Below are 24,169 nucleotides of genomic sequence, written 5' to 3'. Positions count from 1 at the left end.
TTCACAATGCAGCAAAATGTGTTTTTAATCTCCTCTTCATATCATATTCTTTCCATCCTGCTTATATTTACCTGAGAAAACATGCCAAATTAGACCAACACAAAGATTTTCAACAACACAATCTGCTTTCCAAGCAGGTGCTTGGAGCGATAGTGTTGGCCTCTGCGTCATTGATGCACTGATGTTATCAACGAGGCCACCCAACAATAAACATCTGCGCCCCTCTGTGTCTGTGGTGCCTCAGGTGAGGCTGAAAAGGGGAGCTCTCCAGATTCACCCACTCTTAAAAGTTTTTAGTATGATGATGATCACTTGATGTATACAGTTTTAAATATACCAGATTTTCTTTCCACTCTGTTTGGCGCATTCTCAATGCTTCCTAAAACAAATACTAGAATTGTCAGTTCTTACTCTCATTAATATGACCGCTTTACTGCTGTCATGAAAATCTAACTGAGGGTTCTTGTCGTCATGCTTTTGTGTGCATGTGCAAGCTTTATATGAGGGGTCGGAGAAGGTCATGAGTTGAAAGGCCAAGATCGTGGGATCGTTGTGGACACAAATAATACTGTAGCGGCTAAGCCGAACTTAAAGCCACTGAGGGGCTGCGTAGACGGGCTAAAATGTTGTTTTTGACGCGCTGGCCACTGCACAACCACACTTTGTCTTGTGAATAAAACCGCTTACGCCTTTGCTTCTTCGTTTAAATGCATATTTTATTCCTCACAATGCGGAGTCCATTCAACTGTCACTTACAAACAAACACATGTGACGGAGACCGGAGCGAAAACTGTGTGCTCCTCGTCTAGCAACACCTGCCACCTGCCTGAAAGTTCCCACCTATAAAGAAATGTGCACCATGACGACACCTACTGGCCCAGTTTGGTACCTTCCACCCAATGATGATAATTAGAACTGGCTCCCAAAAATACTTTTGTATAGACTGCACAGCTTATTGACAAACCACTCCTCACTTAAGTCCATGTCTCCTGTTTAAGGCTAACTGTCTCTTTTATCTATTAATAAAGCTTTATTTCAGCAAATACCAGAACTCTTTCCATCAGTGAATCATGAGATGGCATGCGCAAACACAGCTACCCCATTTGAGTCCTTAGCTGGATTCGAATATTAAAAAAAGACAAGGACCTAACCACTTTTCCGAGCCCTGCCTCCTTCACCCCCGGTGGGCTAATTCCAATTCCAATAACACATTTATCTGCCACACCTTTAACACTGATCCAAAATATTGTTTAACATGAAACCAAGGGTTGGGGATTTTAGGGAATTAAAACAGCTTTTAACATGGCGGCCACTTTTTCTTTTTCTTTTTCAGTGGCTGCGACACCAACCAACGAATGTATGAAATGTATCAAGTGAAATCAATTAAAGGTTTTAATGTTCCTTTGGTTTCCTTCAGGGATGTGGTCTCACACCATGACTGTACAAGACTACCAGGACCTGATAGACCGAGGGTGGAGAAGGTGAGGACTTGTGTTCAGTGAATCCTGCTTGGGATATTTCAAATAATCGCTGCATCTGTATTTAGTGAAGGCCATCGGTTCTTTCCTTTTTCAGAAGTGGGAAATACGTCTACAAGCCCAAAATGAACAAGACCTGCTGTCCACAGTACACCATCAGGTACATGATCCCATTATTCAGTTAACTGCACAGCGGACAAGAATGACGTAGAATATTACGATATTTGTACGATATACATACACACATATGTTTGTAATAATACTTTGAATGCTCTCTTCAAGATGTCATGCACTGAAATTCCAGCCTTCCAAGTCGCACAAGAAAGTCCTGAAAAAGATTAGCAAATTCATTTCCAAAGGGGAATTACCGAATGGACCGGATGATGGTGAGTCTATTTATTTGTCTTGTGTCTTCCAGAGTATTATGCCTCTGTATAAGTATACGCCACACGAGACAAGTCAGCAGCCCGTTTGTGCCTTGCAGGGGAACCGATGGACTCTGTGTGTGACCAAGCAGGTCCGCGCGAACCAAGCAACGGCGGCCCCTCCGAAGTGCAGCGTGCCGCCATAACAGACATTCAGAAGGAGCTACCGGAGTGTCCCGCCACCACGGAGGCTCAGAGCGAGGCAGCAGACGGCGCCCCGGCCGACTCCGTGGCGCCAAGAAAAGATCCACAGTCCGTTGCGGCTGAGCGACCGACAGTCGGGGCTCCCAGAGCAGGTGAGAAATCCCATTCCCAATTAGCTGGTTACACTAATCACTCACATTTGATAATAAGTAGAAAAGTTATTGATTTGGAGTGTTTTTTAGTAGCCGTTCATCAATTATGAATGCACAATATGCAAGTAGGGGAAGTGGGAAATGAAGTTAAGAGACTTGGGATGTACCCAAAGAACACTGATGGGTGAGCTGCTTCTACTGTGGTCCTGCCGCACTGCAGTTTCTTTTGGAACTTTTAAATGGCCATGGTAGCTGACATTTGACCGCACCCATAAGCTGGACTGCCACAGCGGTACTGGTCTGTAGCACCGTATCTCACCAGAGTGTGTCCCTGGTCTCCTCGTAACACACTCCTCTGTGTTTGGACCAGTGTGTTGAGTTCTGGCTCATGTTATCCTGCTTACATTCCCAGCACAAGATATCCTCATAGCCAACACATAATAATGTGTTATATAATAATATGTTATATAACTAAAAATAATCCTAGTGACGACAAAATAAACTCCTCTTAAGATGCAGGAAGCAGAAATTGTTACAACTGCTCATGTTTCAAGCATCAACACCCCCACCCCTTTTCCCTCTGAAATGTCTAATGAGAACACACTCATTAATCACAAGGCAGAGGGCTTCAGCTGCGGATGTATGCACACACACACACACACACACACACACACACACACACACACACACACACACACACACACGTGCCACAGTCCTCTCTGTCAGAAATAACACCCCTTTTCAGAAGAGGAAGCAGGTAGGATTTACTGCGTTGGATCAGTGGTCCCCCCCCAACCCCTTTACTGCTAGCAGAAAGTACCTGGACATGTCTTTCCTCTAGTTTTATGACCCAAGCGTTACACGGTTCCATTTCCAGCTTGAGAATACACGGCTCCCTGTTTCCTTACGGCGTGCATGGAGCCAAAGGTAAACGGATACAGAAGGACATGCGGAATGTGGTGCTTTTCCAAAGTATAGGATAACGCTTTAGGCAATCACAGCAGCAGAAAGCTGTGTGCGTGTGTGTGTGTGTGCGTGTGTCGCAGTTGTTGTGTCTGCCCTGAGAGAGAAAGAACCTCCGACTCCCCCCCCCCCCCCGCCTCCCGCCCTTCCTCGTGTTCACGCCGCACCGTGCAGAAGACGAAGTAGTTTTGAGAGAGCTGAACGCCATTGCCAGAGAGCCCCCCCGCCCCACAACCCCCCTGTCCTGACCAGAGGTTTCTCTTTCAAGACACAGCTGATTGTTGGCAATGGGACAAGGAGGAAATGGCTGTCATTTCCTTATTGCTCCAAACAGGATGTAGGCGTGTAAAATGTTGACATGGGATGCCCGGCGAACTGCAGGGCTTGGCAACAGCCCAGAAGTTGACGGGGCTTATTCATCTGCAGCTAACTTTGGTCTGGTCGGCCGTTTTAACTTTCTGATTCATTATGGTCCATGTTTCTGCATCTTCTTATATCTTCTTCTTAGAATACTCCCTAGCTAGCTGATCACCTCTTGTACAATCATAATCATGGCAGCAGTGAAGCCGACGCAAGGTTTGCACACTAGAAATGGGCGTTAGGATGGCCTCTTCCCTATCTAAGAGTCATAGCAATCCACCTAACCAAAGGCTGTTCTGTCCCCTCTTCTGTCGGGTGGGGGGGCAGGGATGGGTGCTGATCCCGGCCGACCCCTGTGTCGGAAGGCCAAAGACTTGAGAAAGGAGCGACGTCTACAGAAAGAGCAGAATAGACAACAGTCTGAGGGGGACGCCTCCATTGTCTCTCCAACTCCTCTCAATCCGGCACAGACCACGCAACCCAAGCCCCTGGAAGATTTCATCAATGAGTCATTGCCCGACAACTCCCCACATCGCCTCGAGGTGAGCAGAAATATAGAGTGGGTGCTTTCTTTTCTGCTTGTAATGTGACTTGGAAAAACCATTATCCCGTTGGGATGATTCCAGCCATCATTAGGAAATTGCATCTTGGGTTGTGCTCTCCGTCTCCATAATGTTTGGATTCACTTAGCCTGAAAATATGGTTTCACAGTGCCCTCTTCCCCAGCTCCAGTGACATCACCATGTGTTGCAGAGAGAATAGCTGGCCCAAGCTGAGTGGAAAAACCACCCCATTTTAAAATGCAACCCTAACGACAGGCCCACCACACAAACAGGGTCGCATTACCCCTCTGACGACATTGAGACCGCAGATACCCGACGACCTGGAAATGAACTTGAACGAACGGGGGAGGGGGATCCTGTACAAAGCAGAAAGTTCTCTGGCGAAGGCCTCGAGCTGAGGCTGGTGGAGTACCAGACTGAGATCTGAGCAGCCAGACGGGGTGTGTCTCTTCTCTTTGTGCCTTCTGAGTTCACACCGGCCCCATTGGAATCATTTGTTTTCCTGCAATTATGGTTCCATTTAACTAAGTGGGCACGAACACAGGTTCATACTGTGGAATGAAGGTTAATTGTACTTATTACTTGCTAAATAATTGAGAGATGCCCCTATTTGACCTGTTGAGCTGTTTATTTGTGTGGCTATCCTGCACCTGATTTGGGGCTAATGGACAATTTGGATGAAGAGCAGATGAGTGAATCTGGTGCAGCGTTGGGCTCCTGTACTGTTGACTTAGTTGACGGCTTTGAGAGGTTCCTATCCTTAAAAGGAAACCCATTTACAATGCCAATTTTTATTTTTACGGCCTTGAAAAGTTCATCCCACATTTTTGAACATGAACTACTCACAAAAGCACTGTTAATACGTACTGACATCATCAGTAGGAGTTTCAGCTATCTGGTTATTGGATTTAGGAGAGCATTGATCATGTTTGGTAATGTTTTTGGTAGTTCCCCTTTTTAATTACAGCTGTTGCTCCAGTCCCCACCACCAGGGTGCAGTGTGACTCCGTGATTTCCAGCCTCTGAGACGAGGGTAGAACCACCATGCCCCCCTCTAGACTCCTCTCGCTCTCCACTCTGCTCCCGCTTTCACAGTGTTTCATTGGCTGCTCTGTTTTATTACTTTGTGATGGTATTCTTCAAAGTCCACGTTCAGAGCAACATGATAAACCAGTTTAATTAAAGTTAAAAGCCAGTGTTTAGTTGAGCGTTTGTTAGGCTGTGTCAGACCACTAGTGTTCAATTTCAGGTCTGTTATGAGAATTGCTCAAATTTAATTTCCATGCTGTATATGATCTGCCACAGTGTTGTTTCACCGAAAATGATTTCAGCCTGTCAAAATATATCTCTAAAACGGACTGAACTACAGGATTGTCCTTTTTTGTAAGAGGCCCAATGTCTCCGTTTGACTAAAGATGTAGAGGCCTAGTGGACATGTGAGCAAAATCAACTCGGGTCCAACTCAAACAATCCCCAGGTTCTATCACTGCTCTGACCGTCCAGGGGATTCTCATGGCTGCGCCTCCGTGGCCAAAAAAAGCTTATTTTATTATGAGAGACATTACAGAGGTTTTAGTGTTGAAAACTTAACTTATAAATGGCCTTTGGGTGGACTGACTGGGTGACACCCAAAACCTGGCTTCGTATTCCTATGATGCGCTTTCTGTCACTTATCGGCCCACCTACACATTAATACAATAAGTCTGCAATAAGCCCATATCAGACGATGTACTGATCATTATATTAAATATAGCTATATTATACAAGTCGTCAAATGGAACATACTGGAAATATTGAAGGGCAACTAAGTTCTCTCTACATTTGGTCTCGGATGACATGGTGATGCACTGGAAATGGGCTCAATACACTGAGGAGAGGATGCAATGTAAATGTGACCTTTTCTTTTTAATCCAATATTGTGGTTTTGATTGACACATACGAAACACACCTTCTCTGTATCATTCTTGTTTTCCAATCAGGCTTCAGCTTGCTGCTGTTGTTGGTGAAACAAGGACATTGACTAAAGAGGAGTACCCAGCCTTTCAGAAGGGAAATGTTCCCATTCTTGTTTGTAAGCTGGCTAAAAACATTCAGAGAGGGTGTGTTTGTGTCAGTCTCGCTCTCCTCTCTACGATGTCTATTTGATTTGTGACGATCTCTCCCACTCATGTTATTCTTATGTACTTCCTTTCCATCTTAATGTTAACCTCTGTCTGCCCATATTCTTTTTGAAGGTGAGGCTAGTGCGCTCCAATCCCGCTAGCCCGCAGTTCAAAGCCTCTTTTGACGCCTCCTACCAGGTGTACAAACTCTACCAGATGGCCATTCACAAGGACCCTTCTGACAAACCCTCCGAGAGCCAGGTCAGAGGGTGGGGGGCATAGGTTGCTGTGCTCAAGGGGCACCCAGGGAGGGAGGGAGGGAGGGAGTTTGGGTACCTTGGGACGCATCAAAAGGCATTTCATCTTCCTCTCCTTTCTGATGAATATAGCCGATATGGGTTCTAGTTTCATATCATAGGCTAAAATGTATCATCAACAGTTTGTTTGTGTGAGTGCAGGATGTGATTATGTTTCAAACCAACATAACAGTAGCCTTTGCTGAAAAGATGTTTTAATATCATTTAAAAAAAATGTTTTGTGCATTCCTTATAACCAAGAGGCTCTAGACCTAAGATCAGGAAAATGAGAATGAAAACCTGCCATATATTATTTTCCACTTTCACAGAGTTAAATCTTTTAACTAGCATCCGTCCTGATCGTTACTGACAAATATAATCCTCTTTAAATGCCAGTCTACATGATGCTGGTTATTATTACTGTTACCATACTGTCTTTCGGAGGTTATACCCTTGCCTAAATGTATGCCATATGAATTGACTAAGAATATAACCCATCTAGAAACTAAATTCCAATTAGTCCCTAGTGATGCATATGGGTTAAATCTTGATGAACAGTAGGTACCTTCATACTGTAGTAGACTGAACTATGCTGCATCTAGTTCTTGGAACTTTGAGGTAAAATAAACAAAAGGCCTGTATTGATGAAAACCCAGTGAATGTGTTCATATTGAAGTGTTTTTGTATAAGAATGATGGTTGGGAGCAGTGTTTCTTCAGGTGTCGAGTTGTCCCCTAGTCGGGACTCAGTCAGTCTTGAGCTTTTTCAGTTTTGGGGGTTGGGGGGGTCAGTTTGACATTTGACCTGTTGACCTCGAGGCACCATAGTTCAATCAGTTCATCACAGTTGTGTCTGAACTGGAAGTGCGTTTGCGTTGGGGGATTGGTGTCATTGCCGCGCCGTGGTCATGACATTTAACCCGTCTCTGTGCGTGCAGTCTGTTTATACCTCTTAACGTTCTTGGGAGGAGGCCGTAGTGTTTGGGAAGAGGTTCATAAAAACATGATTTGGGCTTTTAATGCTGCTCCGGACCTCACACACACTGATGATGCTGTGTGGAAACTCAAATTGTCTGCCAATCTGCGACGAAAGCTGGGCGGTGCACTAGCCTCATCCTCAAGTCATTTTCTGATTTTAAAAAGTCATGTTCGGTCTCCTAGAATCCTATTGTTTTTCTTTCATTCATGTGTTCATTTTGCACAGAGGTCTGCTGAAATCACTGAATCAGACCAGCTTTCCTTGAGGACTAGGAGACTGATGTGAACTTTAAGATGCCAAAACACTTATGACACTGTTTTAAAACCTCCGAGTCCTGCAAAGCACCCTTTTGAGTCTGCGTTTTCTAACAACTCACCCTCCTTTTATCCATTGTCAACCTTCATATAAACCCCCCCCACCCCCTCCACCGTATTGCTTTTTTTCACTCCACACCTCTGTGCTTGAAGGTGAGGCTAGTGCCAGTCAACTTTGAGGACCCTCGGTTCACAGCCTCCTATCAGCAGTCTGTGGCTCTGTACGCCCGCTACCAGATGGCCATTCACGGTGACGACCCCAGCGAATGTAGTGAGAGCGAGGTACTGCATGATTATTATTCCACACCTACTGTAGGGCACTGTTGGACATGCCTGTCCCCCCTGCCTCACCTGCTATTTTCAAATTAATTAATCTCAAGTAGCAGTGTAGAACTTTTTCAGTTCCTAGGATTTTGGACTGTTTGGTGAAACAAGCACTCCTCAGATGACAACTTGGTGATCATTGTCATTATCAACAGGTTAATTGATACCGAAAGTGATCCCTGCTTCCGGCCCAATCTGGTACTAATCTCTTAGTTAATTTGTGGTCTTTGCAACTAGATAAAACTGTAGCACTAACAAATTGTAGCACTTATAATGGCACTTAACATGTTGTGAAATGGCTTATTTGACAAAAACTTGCTCATTCTTGTTTCTTGTTCTTGTGAGTTTGTGTCTCTACGGTTAAAATGCACTTATTGTAAGTCGCTTTGGATAAAAGCATCAGCCAAATGTCATGTAATGGATCAGCCTCAGTTTATCCCACTATCCATCACGTTCAGAGTCTGCACGCTGTCTGGAGAATGGCAGCATTTATCAGGTCTGATTTATACCTCCATTTTTGATTGTGTAAGCAATGAACGTTAAACTCTATAAAAAACAGAACATGCAGTGAAAAATAAGTATTATCTATAATGAATGGCCATAACGAATTATAGATACATAAAGTCTGAAAATGATTATATCATTCTCAGTAAAATGGACTGTAATATACTTTTCTCCACTTACATTTACATTTTTATTGCTGGACTTACTCACTAACCTGAGAGGGGCTTTTGTCCCTCAGGGCTGGAAAAACAACCTCCTTCACCCTCCTGCCAGCAAGCCTCAGTAAATTACTTGAATTCTCCAGCTCGTAAAAGTAATGTAATTAATAAAAAATAAAAGCTGTCAGATTGGGCAGGCTGTGGCAGATTCTTTCCTAGTGGCATAACACTAGCTCCATTAAAGGGAGAGTGTGTTTGTGTGTGTTAGGTGTGCACTTGGTTTTCAGCTTAGGTTTATAAATGTACTGGGATAGGATGAGGTTCAACAACTAAAGGAATAACTAAAAAATAGGTGTGGGGCTCCATAAACCAGTCCGCTGTTTGGGTACCAGAAAATAAAGTTGTTATCGATGGCCCTTCCAAGTTGTATTGTACACTAAATGTAGTCTAGTGTCAAAGCACATGAAACTATGGTTGGGTTAATTACTACTAAAGGCCATTTCAAATAATCAAGGACGGCTTTATGTAGGAAACTTCTGCTGGGCAAAAATTCTAAATGAGATATTGTCGTTAAATGGATTCTTGTGGTAAAAGGATGAATCACAGGTTATTCCCTGCATCCATCTCCCTGGGCTCGGACTGTGTGGAGTCCTTCCGCCGGCGTAAAAGCAAACGCAACGCTTTTAGTTTCCTGCCTTGTCGAGCTCCAGGTTAAATTGCCTGTTGTCTTCCCAGAAGCTTAGAACACCCCCCCCCCCGGTAGTATCGGTTGAGGTATTTATTAATCCATTAAAGTATTTCCTAGGGACAGAATGTGGAATGCTGTCAGCCTGGCTCAGAGCCAGGCGACCAGAGAGATTGTGTGTGTGCGCGTGTGCACAGACGCACAAGTTCAAATACCATGCCAACATTGTACTGGCATTAGACAGTGAACTGGCTTTTTTTTGGGGGGTTTAAGGATGTATACATTTCCTGTCAAACAATGACTGTCCACAGTCAGGGTTTCTTGAAAGAGTTGAAGCACAAACTTCTTATTTAGAGACATGCACACGTACACACACTCTTACTCACGCTTAGTGGTCTTAACTGTTTTGCTGAGCCGTGACTGAGTTCCTGCACATGTGGCATTCATTTTGAGGAAAACAATCCTGTTAAATCTGTATTTACTCTTCTTGATGGCTGGGACCTTAACAAAGACACAGAAAAAAAGAAAACGGGATAGAAGTATATGGAAAAAGCTGCAAAATGGCAATACAAATAGAAGAAATGAACAAGAGAAAAAATGTAGGCTTTTCTCAAAGCTGAATAAAGAGCTATTCAATGACACTTTCTATAAGAAGCATTCCTCTTATAGCAGATTTCGAGGTGTTGTATTGTGCACTTTGAAACAAACAAATCTAAAGTCAGCTAAATTTTTTTTCTAATGTACATTGTCGCTAAAATATGCACAGACATTTGAGCAAAAGAGCACAATGACGAGAGCTCTAAGTAGCAATTGGGTCTAAGCAGATGCATGTGTGGGTTGCCCTTCTAATCATACACAGATGAGCGTTTACTAAAGGAAAAGGAGAGTTTGTGAGGAAGCGATGGACTCTGTTACAGAGGAGAATGTCCCAGACTGGCAGTGCCATGTGGTCTGTTGATTTCACCAGGTTCATATCTCTACACATGCACAGCAGCCAGGCCTTTTTCATGGCCTTTATAAGTGATGTCATCAAATGACTGCAGCCGTTGTTCTGTTGGTAAACAATTTGTTTTTCGTGAGGTTTAGACAACAGTTTAACTTGTCCCCTCCAGCAATTCTACTCATTGGGAGCTGTTGCTGTTGGGAATTTGTTAACTGGCAGAGTGCAGTAGTCCCAGTTAAGAGTGGAAAATTACAGTTTACCGACATGGTGAAGGAGGGTGACTTGGTAAGATGTTTGTGCATGAGTGGAGATCATTATCGGCTGCACTGATGTGTAAAATGTTCCCTGAATGCTCCTATTTAAGTGTGTCAGCATGTGTACGCATAAGCAGTACACCATACGCCATTGAGTAGCGGCACGTAAGGTTAAAATCGCTGTCCATCCCCTCTGCTTCTCTGCGCGCTGCTACGGGGTCGAGTTGAGGGTAAGCCGGTGCATTTAAGTCCTCCGCGCTGCAGGGTGCACGGTTCATGAGTCTTTTATAACTCGTGCCAGTTCCTTCCTGCAAAAAAGGGGCCTGCAATGACTTTGAACGGTAGTGGGAAAACGGTCCCGGGCCGCGCTGTTACTGTCTGCGCTGCTGTACACGGACGGATGAATGTTGGTGTGCTTGTGCTTTCTTCAACTTGTGGAGCCTGTTCGTTGCAATGAAAGGGAAAGGCCGACGTTCGTCCCAGTGCGGGGCTCGACGTGGCCGCCGTGCGTGTACAGGATTCTCTGTCAGACTTTAGTCTTATTGTTTGAATGCATTGATGCATTCCAAGTATTGTTCTTTGAATTTTTAATCAACTTATTCTTTTATTTCTTCCGTGGCACGTTTCAACTCCTTCACACTTTCAGCTAATAAATAAAAATAGCTTGTTGATATCTATTATACTTTTTGCATAATCACTAATTATGTTTTTCAGTCCTCTTCTGAGTTTACATGAGTTTCTATGTAGAGAGCTAGAGGGCAGCTTTGGAATGTTCTGGAAATTTAGAGTGAGGGAAGCATCAGATTTCGGTAAAAAAAAATGGCAGTTTTGGCCTCATGGCCACAATATTCACTTTTCAAGCTTCATTTGGATCAAAACGATGGCGTGCTTGTGCTGGCCGGACTCGTATGAGTGTGGAATCCCACGGTTACTTACTTTTTGCGTGAGGAGCCCGAGAGTGTTGTTTTGTAAACTGCTAGTTGAACAGGTTTAAAACACGGAGAGACATGTAAACTACACTGATGCGTTTGGTAGAGTCTTGTGTCTCTCACAATCACATTACAGATGATTAGTAGAGTCACATGACGCAGCTATGCTTTCTGTCAACAGACATCTTTCCTTACCCTCTTCCTCCCTCCCTCTTTCTACTATTTCAACCCCCCATGGAGGAAATTCTTACTGTAATGTTTGATGGGGGATAATTAATAACTTCTTAGTTTGAATAACAAACATTCTGTCTCCCAACCCCCCCTCACGCAATTCCATTATTTCAAAATAAAAGCCTCAATGATTATCTGTAGCTTCACCTTGAAGCACAGAATGAAGCTGTTTTGTTAAAATACTATCTGCTCTTTCAAATACTAGTACAACTAGTAATACTTCTACAACTGATACCGCTTCTACCATTACCAATACTCTTACTGATTGTATTTCAACTGCTATTAATACTAAAATACTCCTACAAATACTACTAGTAGTAGTACTGAAATACTAATACTACCAGTAACAGTGACACTTCAACTTATTTTACTACTCTTACTACTATAAAAAGTACTATTAGTTTTTTTACTGCATTTTATAATTTATAATTTACCAATGAAACTACTTTTACTCTCAATATTATTTCTATTGCTATTAATACAAGTACTACTGATGTTACTGCAAATACTACTAGTAGTAGTACTGAAATACTTATACTAGCAGAGACTCCTCAACAGGACAGGCAACCCAGGCAATATCCTCGGGACCGAGCTGAAGGGCTTCCTGAGGGACGGCTGATGTCAATGATAAAATAATTGAACTGCTCTAGACGCTGCAATGAAATATCATGATTCTGGGGGGGCCCCATGGTCCTTCTTGCCTAGGGGGTCTAGATACTAGAATACTAGTACTACTAATAACTTTTACTTTTGGTTTTTCTATTGCTATTAAACTAAAATGTACTTCTACTGCTAGTACCACAAATACTACTACTTATATTACTACAAAAAACACTTTTTAATTCTTAGCTTTTATTATTTCTGTATTTTTTTCAGATATGAGCTTCTCCCATTTTTTTTTTCTCCAATTCTTTAAAATTCATTTCAGCTTTTCTCATTTCTGTATTTTCAGCAATTTTTAAATTCATTTCAGCTTTTCCAATATCTATTGTTTCAGCAATGTTTGGAATTAATTTTTTTTTTCATTTCTGTACTTTCTGTAAATTAATTTCAGCTTCATGCATTCCAACGCATTTTCAGCAGGAAATGCATTTTCTAGTTAGTACCCGCCATTCAAGAAAACGTTATATATCCCTTTTTTATTCCTGCTGCTGACTATAGACCGAACCAGGTGTTCTGTAACATTCAAAAGGTTTTCAGATGACACTGGTCTGCTCAAGGCAATGACCTATGAATAGGGAATGAAAGCAGGATACATAACTACCACAGACTCACTTGGAGTTACTTTAGAAAAGGGAGCAGGGACCAAGTTGAAATGGAAGCAGTTTGATTGTTTAATGAACTCTTATTTAGATGTTACTGATGCCTCATTTAATGCTGTTCTGATTGTTGTAATACGTTTATGTCTGTTGTGCACTTTGGATGATGTCTACTGTCGTGGGTATCAGTCTCTTTTTGGTGGAAGATAAGTTTAACTTATCAATAAAGGTTTGAGGACCCCCCTGTATATACAGCAGCGATATATAATTGTGTTTGGTGATCAGCAGTCTAGAACAAAATATCCCAGAGAGCTGAAGCAAAGTAGAACTTTCCTGAAAGACCGCGCTAGAGTCTGGCATTTCCTTGTGAAAGAGGAACTTTTAACCATGGCGCGTGAGAGCGAGACAGACGGCCGTGTAAAGCTGTCAGTCACTGGGCTGCCGTGGCCCGTGCTGCTTCTCATTACACATGGCAGCGTGCTCCGCTTTCCGTGTCCAGTCCTGCCGGGCGCCTCATCTGTAAACACACTGGTCTCAACCCTGGTGCGTAAAGAGGAGGAGCGCAGGAGCAAGTGTAGGGAATGGCAGAAAGATTGAATGGCTCCACAGACTTCCCCAGTAATTGATCTCTCTTGTGCCTTTCACTGGCTGTTATTCAGGCCGTCACTGTGTCCTCCGTGGACCGCGGACCTCAGCTGAATGTGTTCTTTTGTTTTTATGCCGCCGCTTCGGGAGTGAGAGGCCGCAGTTTATGTGACAGGCGAACGAGGAAACAACAGGGAGGCATAAACTGTACAGGATAGCAACGGAGAGGTGAAGGCTTTTCATTTAGCAGTTGGAGACCCACAGAACTAACTGTTTTTCTCTTCCCCCCCCCCCGCCCCCCGCCCCTCTCCTTCCACAGTTCCGGCGGTTCCTCTGTGACTCACCCCTAGAGGTATGTATTTCCTTTGGCCTGTGGACAGTTTAATGAAACCACCTTTTTAAATGTCTTCATTCGTCCGAATATGTTCCCTGTGAAAAATCACCAGCGCGAGCGTCCTCCTGCTGACATCACTGTCTCAGACATCGTGATGATGATGATGATGATGGTGATGATGGTGGGGATGATTTCAAAAAAATAAACAAATGTTCTTGATTAAACAGACTGGGAAGGGGCTAAGTGTACACTAGCTCTCCTCATCCAGCACATACCTGCCAAAGCACCTCCGCTCTCTCGCCCTCCAAGAACCTTCCCGGCAGGGCAGGGGGGGGGGTAAGCAATCCAGGAAGGGGTTTTTGTTTCATATTGGAGGGGTTTTAATTTATCCCTGTCTAAGTGATGTGTGGCACAAGTCCTCAGACCTGTCCTCTGTGGCCTTCAAAGAGGGACGTACCTCTGCCCCTAACTTTGTGGTGTGGTAAGGATTACAGCCCTGAAAGCTGGACAAAGTTTCCTGGTAACCTTGGAGGGCTGAATGGAAAAAGAAAATGTTGTGTGTAGTTTAGCTGACTGCAGCTATAGGAATTCTTAAAGCTTGAATATAGTGCCATGGGAAGGTGCAGACGCCTGGTCTTCCCTCAGACCGCTTCAATAACCCGTCAGCGTATTTGAACTAGAGGTTCTGACCTAATGACGGCAATATTATACTGCCTATTCCAGCTTTGAATTAATAAAAGCTCATTCATTTATTTGATTTTTAGAGCGTATTGATGGCTTCTCTTATAGGCTGACATATTCACTGAGGTGAGAAATGCAGCAGCAAGCACTTAGCTGCAACCTTCTCAAACACCAGTGGACCTGTTGGGGCAGGACAATTACACCATCAATTAGACCCGGGATGGGCACTTTCATAAGATGGAGGTCCAGGCCGTATACACACACCAACTAACACAGAGACACACAGTCACTCTGTGCTGCCCCGTAGGCCCCAACAGGTCTTCACTAATGAACATCATTAGCGTTGGGAGACAAACTCTTATCACCTCGTCAAGGCTAGCGGCCGGGCACCCTGAATAAAAACGCATACACACTGCCGCGCATATCTTCCTGCCTCCACTGTCCCGTATTCTCGCGGCCGTCCTTGTTCCTTTGGCTTTTTCTTGTGCAGGGTGTTTTTATTTCGTTCTCTGCCTCCCCTGATGTCTTCTCCTGTCTCTCTCCAAATGCTCCCCATTTCAGAGTGATTATGTGCTACCTCTGCGTGTCGGCCTACATCTGGCTGCAATCAGAGTGCTATTAAAATACACACACACACACACCACGTGGACCTGCATACTGTGTGGTTCATCTGTTCACATGCAGGCTGGTATTTATACTAATGTATGCAAAGGGCATACGCAGAAATCCAACTGCAGCTAATCAGGATCGAGGTCGTCCCAATTCTGACTTTTCCTCGTGTTTTGTACTGTTTCACCGATCCAACACTGAAGTAATTAACATCAGCTGTCCCCGATTCCTCGATTTTTTTGTTTTTTTTGTTTCTTTGAATACATTTAGGCCCACAAGTGGACACGTGAACACTGGTGCAGCCTGATGAATAGTAGCACGTTAGTACTTGCAGACATGGCGAGCAGCAGGTATGTGTGGCACTGCACTTGACCTCGGGGAGGTCCAGGTTGCATGTGCTGGAGAAACTGTTTTACGGGTTGTGCCGGGTTCGTGCACTCGTTTGGTTTCTATTTATTTTTGTTAACAGCCTCTTAATGTGTCTACCCAAGGGGCAAACACTCGTTTAAAGGGGTGTTGGCCAATTAGTCTGTTTTATTATGGCCATGGCGCTCTGCCTTTCTCTTTTCTCTTTCCCTGAGAGATGAGAGAACGACAATTTCCATTACGTACAGAAACCAGAGACTCTCATCAGCAGGGAATGCACCAGCTGACATACCATAGTGAAGACACAGACCCTACTGTGCATGTCTCAGCTGTGCAGTTAGCCCAAACCCCCAAAAGTCCACCAGCTGTATCTGCTCTCAAACAGATCCGTTTAGTAAGTGTACACTTTTGCCTCCTTCGCGGCACGGGAGAGGTGGATATGTTTGCACACTGATGTGTGCATGATATTGGTGCTTGTGACATGCTGCACCTGCAGCCTGCTCGCAGGACTTATTCTGATAGTTGAGAGGAACTGCACATTTGTGAGGGACACAAGCGAGTTTTAGCGTGTGTGCGTTCAGCATCTTTTTGTGATCACAGCCTGAATCATAACGGCATCTTTGCTGCAGCCGGTCTAATGAATCCATGTTGCATATTTACATCAGTAAAGGTTCTACTCATTCGATTTCAACCTAAACGCAATGAATGGATTACACAGAATGTGCGTTGTATCCACAAAAATCATCAGTCTGATTTTTAGACCACATATTACATGCTGATGAATAAAACAAGAAAATGACTAACATCATAAAAGTATGGGAAAAGTCTAAACAACATGCACGATACTAGACGGAACCATGCACATTCCAAACACACTCAGGACCCATAGGGGTTACATTTTGCCTCTCCAAATGATTGAAAAGTACCAGAGATGAGACTGAAGGCAGAAGGAGCCCAAAACATGCAGCAGTTGAAGGAGCCTGCCGTAAATGGCGGGCAGAGCATCTCAAAGGAGATCTATGGGTGCAACTCAAAGTATTAAAAAGAATCAGTATTTTCACTACTATGTTAGTTTTTCCAATTACTTCTGAGCCCCTAAAAATGTGGATAATTGTGTAGAAATGGCTCTAATTCCTAAACCATGAACTTCATTAAATTAAAGCTGAGTGTCAGTGTCACGTTTATACCAAATACTGACCGCTTCACTTCAAATCGATTCGTAAAGATTTTTGCCAAATTCTTTTCACTGTATATTGTGTAATTCACTATTGTTTAGAAGGGGAATAAACTCTAAGCTATTTCCAAAAACCTGTCACGCCGCCAAGCCGTATTCCATCCTGTTAGTGGAAAACCGTTTGGATCAAACACTTTGTAGAGTTTCTTCACATGGACTGAAACTTTACCCTCTGTGTCCAAATCGGCCTTTTCCATCAATGTGTTACTCATTAAAACCATGAATAAATGTTTGAAAGGAAACGGCCCTGCAGAATCAAGCAAGGCCACAAATTATTCCAGCAATTTTTCAACCACATAAAATACTGTTTGTGAAGAATATTACAGGAAAAATATCATCCAAAGCTGTTGAGGACATTTTTCTTTCACACACGAGACAATTAAAACCGCTGCTGTAATTTTAAAGAAATGGGATTGAATTGGTTCTTCAATGTTTGGAGATGTTATAAATATAACGTCATCATGTGGAAAACGTTGCACTCATTTGGATTGGACCTTCATACCAATGTTTTCTCAGTGTACACTCTTCTTTCTTTATCACTTCTTACAGTACAGATTTCCTTATAATTCCCCGTCTCGGCCATGTGGGACCTTCATTAGAGCTTAAGGGGGTGACCACAGTCAGTGTCGTATGCCTAGTTCCTGTGTGTGTGTGTGTGTGTGTGTGTGTGTGTGTTTGTGAGGGCTTCGTGCAGCACGGCGCTCGCAGGGCCCCGTATTCAGGCCATGTGTGAGCAATTAGCGTCTGCAGGGGAAACTGGGGGTTTGAAGGGTTCCAGAGAATGTTTAGATTGTTGTCACGGTGGCAAGGACGCAGCCATTAGGCCGTCGTCTGAGGTGATCCACAGGTCAGCCAGACGAGATGGGCCTTGAACGTGGTAGGAACTCACAAACAGACCTGCTGGCTCAGCCGCACACAGGGGTAAGAAAGGGAAAACGCACGCGCACACGTTGATACCCGACTCACGGGGGCCTCTGACAAAGCCCCCAGTGTGTCTGGGGAAACTGGTGCCAAAGAATAACAGGCTGCCTGCTTCCACGGGCGGACAGTTCCCCCATCTTCAGATACACACACACACACACACACACACGCAGTCAGGTAGAGGGCTTGATCCAGATGTGGTGCCTGTCACCCTTCCACACCCCCAGCCACCGTCCCCACTGTAACTTTTTAATTTTTTATTCTTGATCGGTTGTGTCAGACAGGTAATCAGACCTGAGTGTTCAAGAGGCCTGAGCTAGTGGGATATCATTTTTTTTATGTGGTAGTGAGGAGCTATGTGGCATGCACTCAACCTGTGTGTGTGTGTGTGTGTGTGTGTGTGTGTGTGTGTGTGTGTGTGTGTGTGTGTGTGTGTGTGTGTGTGTGTGTGTGTGTGTGTGTGTGTGTGTGTGTGTGTGTGTGTGTGTGTGTGTGTGTGTGTGTGTGTGTGTGTGTGTGTGTCATGCCTTCTCTTTGTTTGGTCAGTTCTAATTTGATCAGAGTGTGGGCCCGGTGGTGCGATGGATTAGCAAGCTAGCTCTCTCAGTGTTGTGATAACTAGTGCTTAACTGAGTCCAGATGAATGTCGGTGAAGGAGAAGGCTCCCGTTACCAGTGCACTGAAGACACACACACACACACACACACACACACACATCAACACCCCAGCCTACTATATCTTTTAACCCTAACCCCAAGCCTCTAGTGTTAAGCCTCCATAATGAAAGCAGTATAGTCACTTGATTGAGAAACCCAGTGTGTGGATGAGAAGCGCACCGTGGGTCAAATACTTTGCAGTGTTATTAATGGGGTGTGGGGGGGTGGGGGGGGGTGGACTTCATGCCACATGGAGAGCGCCCACACAGACGTATAGGAGAGAAAGCTTGGCAACACTCCACCACCGCCTGGTGTAATGGATTTTGCTCATGCAGGGGCTTTTTATTAAAGAGTCCTCTCCTGGAGTGTTTCTGGGGCCAGCATCAGCCCCCACCCTGCAGCTCCACCCAGCTCTCGCTCCACATTTGGCAGCCATTAGCTGGCTGAATCTGAGGCTACTGTACTCCCCCACACGTTATGTGTGAGGCCCAGCGGGGAAAAGCCTGGATTATGATACGCCATCATACAGGTAGAAAAACGTAAAATACCACAATGTCATTCCACTGTCATTTCTTCATATTACATAGGAACTATAAGACACTCAATCACCCCTCCACCCTTCTTACGCTGGTTATCCCTGTGCTTCTCCCCAGGCCGAACACTCTCCCGATGGGCCCGAGGCGGGCTACGGCTCCTTCCACCAGCAATACTTGCTGGACGGGCGCATCGTGGCGGTGGGGGTGATCGATATCCTGCCCATGTGTGTGTCCTCCGTCTACTTTTACTACCACCCAGACTTTGCCTCGCTGTCTCTGGGCTCCTACTCGGCTCTCAGGTCGGTCGCCAGGACTTCACCCGCCATCCACGTCATCCCCTTTTTCCTGTTCCTCTTTGAAAGCCCGGTCATAGGTGCCATTGACGAATTAGATGGTGGCGATGACGTGTCACAAATTCTCCCCATGCTCATGCTTGTTGATAATATCTCTGCTGTTGTTGCTCGTTGGCTCAGAATGCTGCAGCTCTCTCATGGATGTTAAACAGGAATTTGCATCACTATCAAAAATACACCAGTGGTGCTCAATGCAAACTTTGAAGTAGAGGGAAATCCAGCTGTAGGAGTATCCAGATTATTTACAGTAACCTAGTGCTTCGACATAGCTCGTTACAAGCCAGGAGCCAAATAGTTCTTCGTTGGTGACCATGCCCTTGATTCTTCCTTTCTTTTCATCCTTACATTTCACCTGCTGTCCCTGTCTCTTGATATTTTCCCCTCGAAGATTTTTTTTCCTCCCTTTAGAATTGTATACTATACCTGTAGTTTGCAGAACAGCAAACTACAGGAGAACACACACCTCCGCTACAGGCGCACATATCTGAGGTTTCATGTCAAATGTAACCCAATAATGTGAGAATGGCTCTTAAAAATATTTCTGCACAGATGTGGCGTAAACTCTGGGATTCCGTCTTCAAATTAGAAGTAGGAGTTGCGAGCGGCCATCGGCGTGGATGCCAGCTGGCCGGTTTGGGACAGGCTCTGCTCGTACAGAGGGAACACCCTGGTTATCACTTGTTGCTTCAAGAGTCTGACTCCCGGAGTAACACAGAGCTCTTGGTGTGTGGAGGAGGCCTCGGAGGAGGGAGGGCAGCCGAAATCCTGCCGTTTGTTTACTGACACCAGATCCCGGGCCTTTGATCGGGTGTGGACACTCCCTGGGCTGCTTGGCCTGGCTGATTCTGTCCAAAACAGACATTGAGTTTGGATGATGTCACAGTTTTGGTGAAAAATGTTTGTTTAAAAAGTACAAAGATAAGTCCAGCACTGTGGGTTTTGTGGTCCCCTGTACATCGGTATGTGTGTGTGTGTGTGTGTGTGTATAGGTGCCATTCAGCAGTAGAAACAGGAGAGGGGGGTGTTGAGAAACGTCTTGCAGAAGTGTAACTTCCTCTGCCACGGTCCGGAGGAGGAGGAGGAGGGGTAAAGAGACACATAATGAGGGGCCTGAGGCGCTGTGTGTACGAAACACAGCTGGTGTTCAATCTTGATCACTTTCTTATGGAGATGTCCCAATAAGATGTCGTCACTGATCCTCATCAAAGTTCTTAGAAACTTAGAAATTTTTGATATTGCAGAAAAGTGGCCAAATGCAAATATTTTCTGCAGTCGGCCTAATTTAGAAAAAGTCTGTTAAGCTTTTACAGCTGAAAGAAATGTGTTGCAACATTCCAGTCATGATATTAAAAAAAAATTCTATTGTTTAATAATTGCTTAGTGTTTGTAGTGCATTTAAAGTGTAATATTGGTGTCAAACCATTGCAATGGTTTAGAAGTGTATCACACCTGCAGAAAGGTGCATTTTGTTGAAACACAAAGGGGCTCTGCAAACACACGGCCAGGGATCCAGTTGGCGCTTTTAGTAAAGCAGCTGTGTGCCATAGCTTTGAAAACTGACTGACGTCAGGCTTTTTAATGCTCATGTATATATACATACACACACACACACACACACACACACACCATGTGGTCATTTTACGTTGGTATCCCCAGCTCCATAGACCTTGTGTGCTTCCCGTCATGGAGATCCGGTCTGGGCACACTGGTTCCTGGTGTGTTGGGTGATGAAATGTTTCCGCATGCATGCGAGTGGGCAGTAAGCACCGTGCGTGTGTGTGTGTGCGTGCGTGCGTGCGTGTGTCAGTACGAGGGAAGCTGTGCAGAAGCAGAGGGCTTGATAATTGGCTTGTGCTGGAGTGTCAGATGGCTGAAGAGGGGATAATGGTGGTCTCAAGCTGCTGCCATGGAGGGTGGGGGGCGCAGTGCTTTTTTTTTTTGTGAATTGGCTCTCTTGACCCCCCCCTCCCCAATTCAGGCCTGCCGGGTGCTTTTGTGGGAAGGGGCTGGGAACCCAGAAACCTGGCAGCAAGCGGGTGACCTTCTAGCACCTCGCTGTAGCTGCCGCTCCTCTCCCTCCCTTTCTCTTTCTTGACCCTCCTCTTTTATATTCTCCCCCTGCTCCCTCTCACCCCCCAGCTCTCCCCCTCCCCGGCTTGGCCTGCTTTGTCCCCTGTCTTATTTTTCAGTGCATCTCTTTAATTTGAAGGCCTCTTTCTCTCCATTTGGCATTGTAAGAAGAAGAATTCTCCCCCTTCCTTTTAGCGAGTGAGACACACAGGGTGGAGGGAGAGTGAAACAAAAAGAGAAGAAAGCCGGGCTGGAATTTGGTTATGGAATACTGAAGGAAATGGCAGAGGGAAAGGAGAAAGTAGGCTTTTAGAGAAAGGATGCAATTAAGGGAGAAAGGGAGAAACTATTGGGGAAAAATAAAGCAGGCAAGACATTTACTGTATTTGAAAAAGCCATATAAATCTTCCAAGTTCTAAATCTTTATTTTATATGCGCTCACTCTTTTTCACCATCTTCTTTTCTGCTGGAGGGCTCAATGGCGACAAAGAGAAGGCAGTTATTTTTGTGTAATGAAATGAGACCAAGAAAAGCTGCCTTTTTTGAGTGTGAGTGTTCCTTAGCTTAGGCACTGCTCTAGTCACAGCTGCTAGCACCATTTAGATTTTTTTTAATGCCCTCATTTATATGCTGTTGATATACTAACCTGCAAATCCGTTATAAGTTATACGCTGTACGGTATATTCTAAATGACTCTGTCTAGTATATTGTTCTCCAAACCGCTGATTATCCTTGGTTGTGTCCAACACACTCCACTGAATGTGTGGAAGTCTGTTGCTAAAAGCACTGTGATAAGCATACATTAAAACCTCCAGCCACGATCCGCTATAGAGGAAAAGGTGGTGCTGGAGTGAGCTATCATGCATGCATACTGTGGGTGGCGTTTGTTAAAGCTTCTCTGAAGAAAGCTGTGTGTGTGTGTGTGTGTGTGTGTGTGTGTGTGTGTGTTTCCTGCCACAGGGAGATCGCTTTCACCAGGCAGCTGCAGAAACAGTCTCCCAAGCTGTCCTTCTACTACCTGGGCTTTTACATCCACTCCTGTCCCAAGATGCGGTATAAGGTATGCATTGTCTCAGATGGTGTGACACATACAACCTGTTTCTCAGGACTTTCACCTTCTTCTCTAAATGTCATCTCTGTGTGCAGAAAATAGGCTTTTTTTCCACACCACAGTTCTTTTCAGACCAATATGACTTTTGGGATGCAGTATGTGTTTTAAAGTTGAGGAAAAAGTTCCTTATCTTCTGTATTATTCAATATACACAATGCTAAATCATTACATAGTATGGCCAAAGCAACATTAGATACAGTCAATAAATTCCTGCAGTCCTTGTGACAATGAAAATGAGATTATTTGATAACACATCTTTATTTAGCTATTGAGTTGTAGAATATAGAATATTGACTGGTGAACTTTGAATTGTTTGCTCTTAGCAGGTGACGCTCTGCACAATACCGGACTCTGTCCAGCGTCCTCATGTCTAAAAACCACATCCGTCCAGATACCACAGGTGCTGTGACATGACAGTCAGCGCTTCCTTTGTTCAGCTCTGCTGACCATTTAATTTGCCCACAGCACGGCACGCACTGGTCCTTAAGCTCTTGCACGTGTCACGTGACGTGTAAGGTAGTGCTCTGGGCGATGGTGGCGCATGGAGTAGTGCGCTGGGGGCTGCAAGGTTGGTGGTTCGAATCCCGGTTGCCCCATGTGGCATGTCGAAGTGTCCCTGAGCAAGACACCAAACCCCTGATTGCTCCCCAGGCAAAAGTGTAAAGCATGGGTTATAATGCAATGTAAGTTGCTTTGGATAAAAGCGTCAGCTAAATGACATATAATGTAATGTAATGCTCTTGCACGTGAGGACCCTAAGGCTGTCTCTGACCCTCTGAATGGTTAGATCAATAAAAGTAAACATTTACTTTTTTTTATTGCAGCTTTTGCGATTTTGATGACAGCCTTTTTTATTTGATTCATTGTTCAGTTCTAACTGTTTCCTTTATTCAGTTTATTGATTTTGAACTTGTACTCAATGGTCTCAGTGCCATCTGAACTTCTGCCAGTGTACAGTATTTGCTATATTACACCAGTCAAAGGTTTGTGTCCTTTGACTGGTACTGTACATCATGCAAACTTTGGATCTGATGTGATAAATTCCTTCGCCTATAAAATGATGGCAATGCTGTTCTTTTCTCTTATATATAAGTGGTAACTATTTGTAAAAAACAATCTAAACGAAGTACAATGATATTTGCTTGGGACCGATATTCATCTTTGGAGTGTAAATGTTTCACACTGAGCCTCGCTTCCATGGCGTTTCTCGCTCTGTGTCAAAGTATCTGTCCTCTAGTGGACAGTCACTATGCGCGGAGGACGGACAATAAAACAGTTCTGTTTTACGGGAACATCATAATGATGACTATCTCCCATGTTGATCCCTGTCCCATGCTACTTAGCTGTCTCTCTTCCTGTCTTTCCACCTCCTCCTTAGACTGGTCCTCATTCTCAGGCCAGTGAGAAGGTCCTTTTTTTCCTGATTAATTTAGCATAATGTAGGTTTCCGGTCCATCTTTTTCCTCTTTTACTTTTGTTATTATAGCTGCCCCAAAGTCTCAACAGGAGCCTACCCAAGTGCTCTAGTTGCACATTTTCACAGTTTGGAATTCTGCTGCTTCTAGCTCAATGGAACCTATCAAGAACTTGGTTCTAATGGTAGATGTGCAGCAGCGAGATAAACTTTAACAATTTGTCTCAGGGATCCATT

The 24,169-nt window shown here is 44.4% G+C and overlaps 1 protein-coding gene across 4 annotated transcripts in view; it reads left to right on the top strand.

The window, feature by feature from the left end:
- Positions 1–24,169, top strand: part of LOC119214111 (arginyl-tRNA--protein transferase 1) — a 41,959-nt gene that overhangs the window by 1,607 nt on the left and 16,183 nt on the right. Inside the window, exons 2-10 of one of the 4 annotated variants that reach the window (XM_037465575.2) lie at positions 1,418–1,481; positions 1,576–1,638; positions 1,761–1,864; positions 1,945–2,199; positions 3,850–4,064; positions 7,929–8,057; positions 13,967–13,999; positions 19,102–19,283; positions 22,368–22,467. In XM_037465575.2, the coding sequence (XP_037321472.2) occupies positions 1,418–1,481; positions 1,576–1,638; positions 1,761–1,864; positions 1,945–2,199; positions 3,850–4,064; positions 7,929–8,057; positions 13,967–13,999; positions 19,102–19,283; positions 22,368–22,467 (1,145 nt within the window). Of the gene's footprint in view, positions 1–1,417; positions 1,482–1,575; positions 1,639–1,760; positions 1,865–1,944; positions 2,200–3,849; positions 4,065–6,319; positions 6,449–7,928; positions 8,058–13,966; positions 14,000–19,101; positions 19,284–22,367; positions 22,468–24,169 lie in introns of all 4 variants that reach the window. The other 3 variants (XM_037465574.2, XM_037465578.2, XM_037465576.2) reach the window with 3 other exon arrangements.

The sequence above is a fragment of the Pungitius pungitius genome, chromosome 13 (assembly GCF_949316345.1).
Source record: "Pungitius pungitius chromosome 13, fPunPun2.1, whole genome shotgun sequence".
Lineage (NCBI taxonomy): Eukaryota > Metazoa > Chordata > Actinopteri > Perciformes > Gasterosteidae > Pungitius > Pungitius pungitius.
Note: the sequence above shows the minus strand (reverse complement) of the source record. Positions and strands in the feature narration are given on the sequence as shown.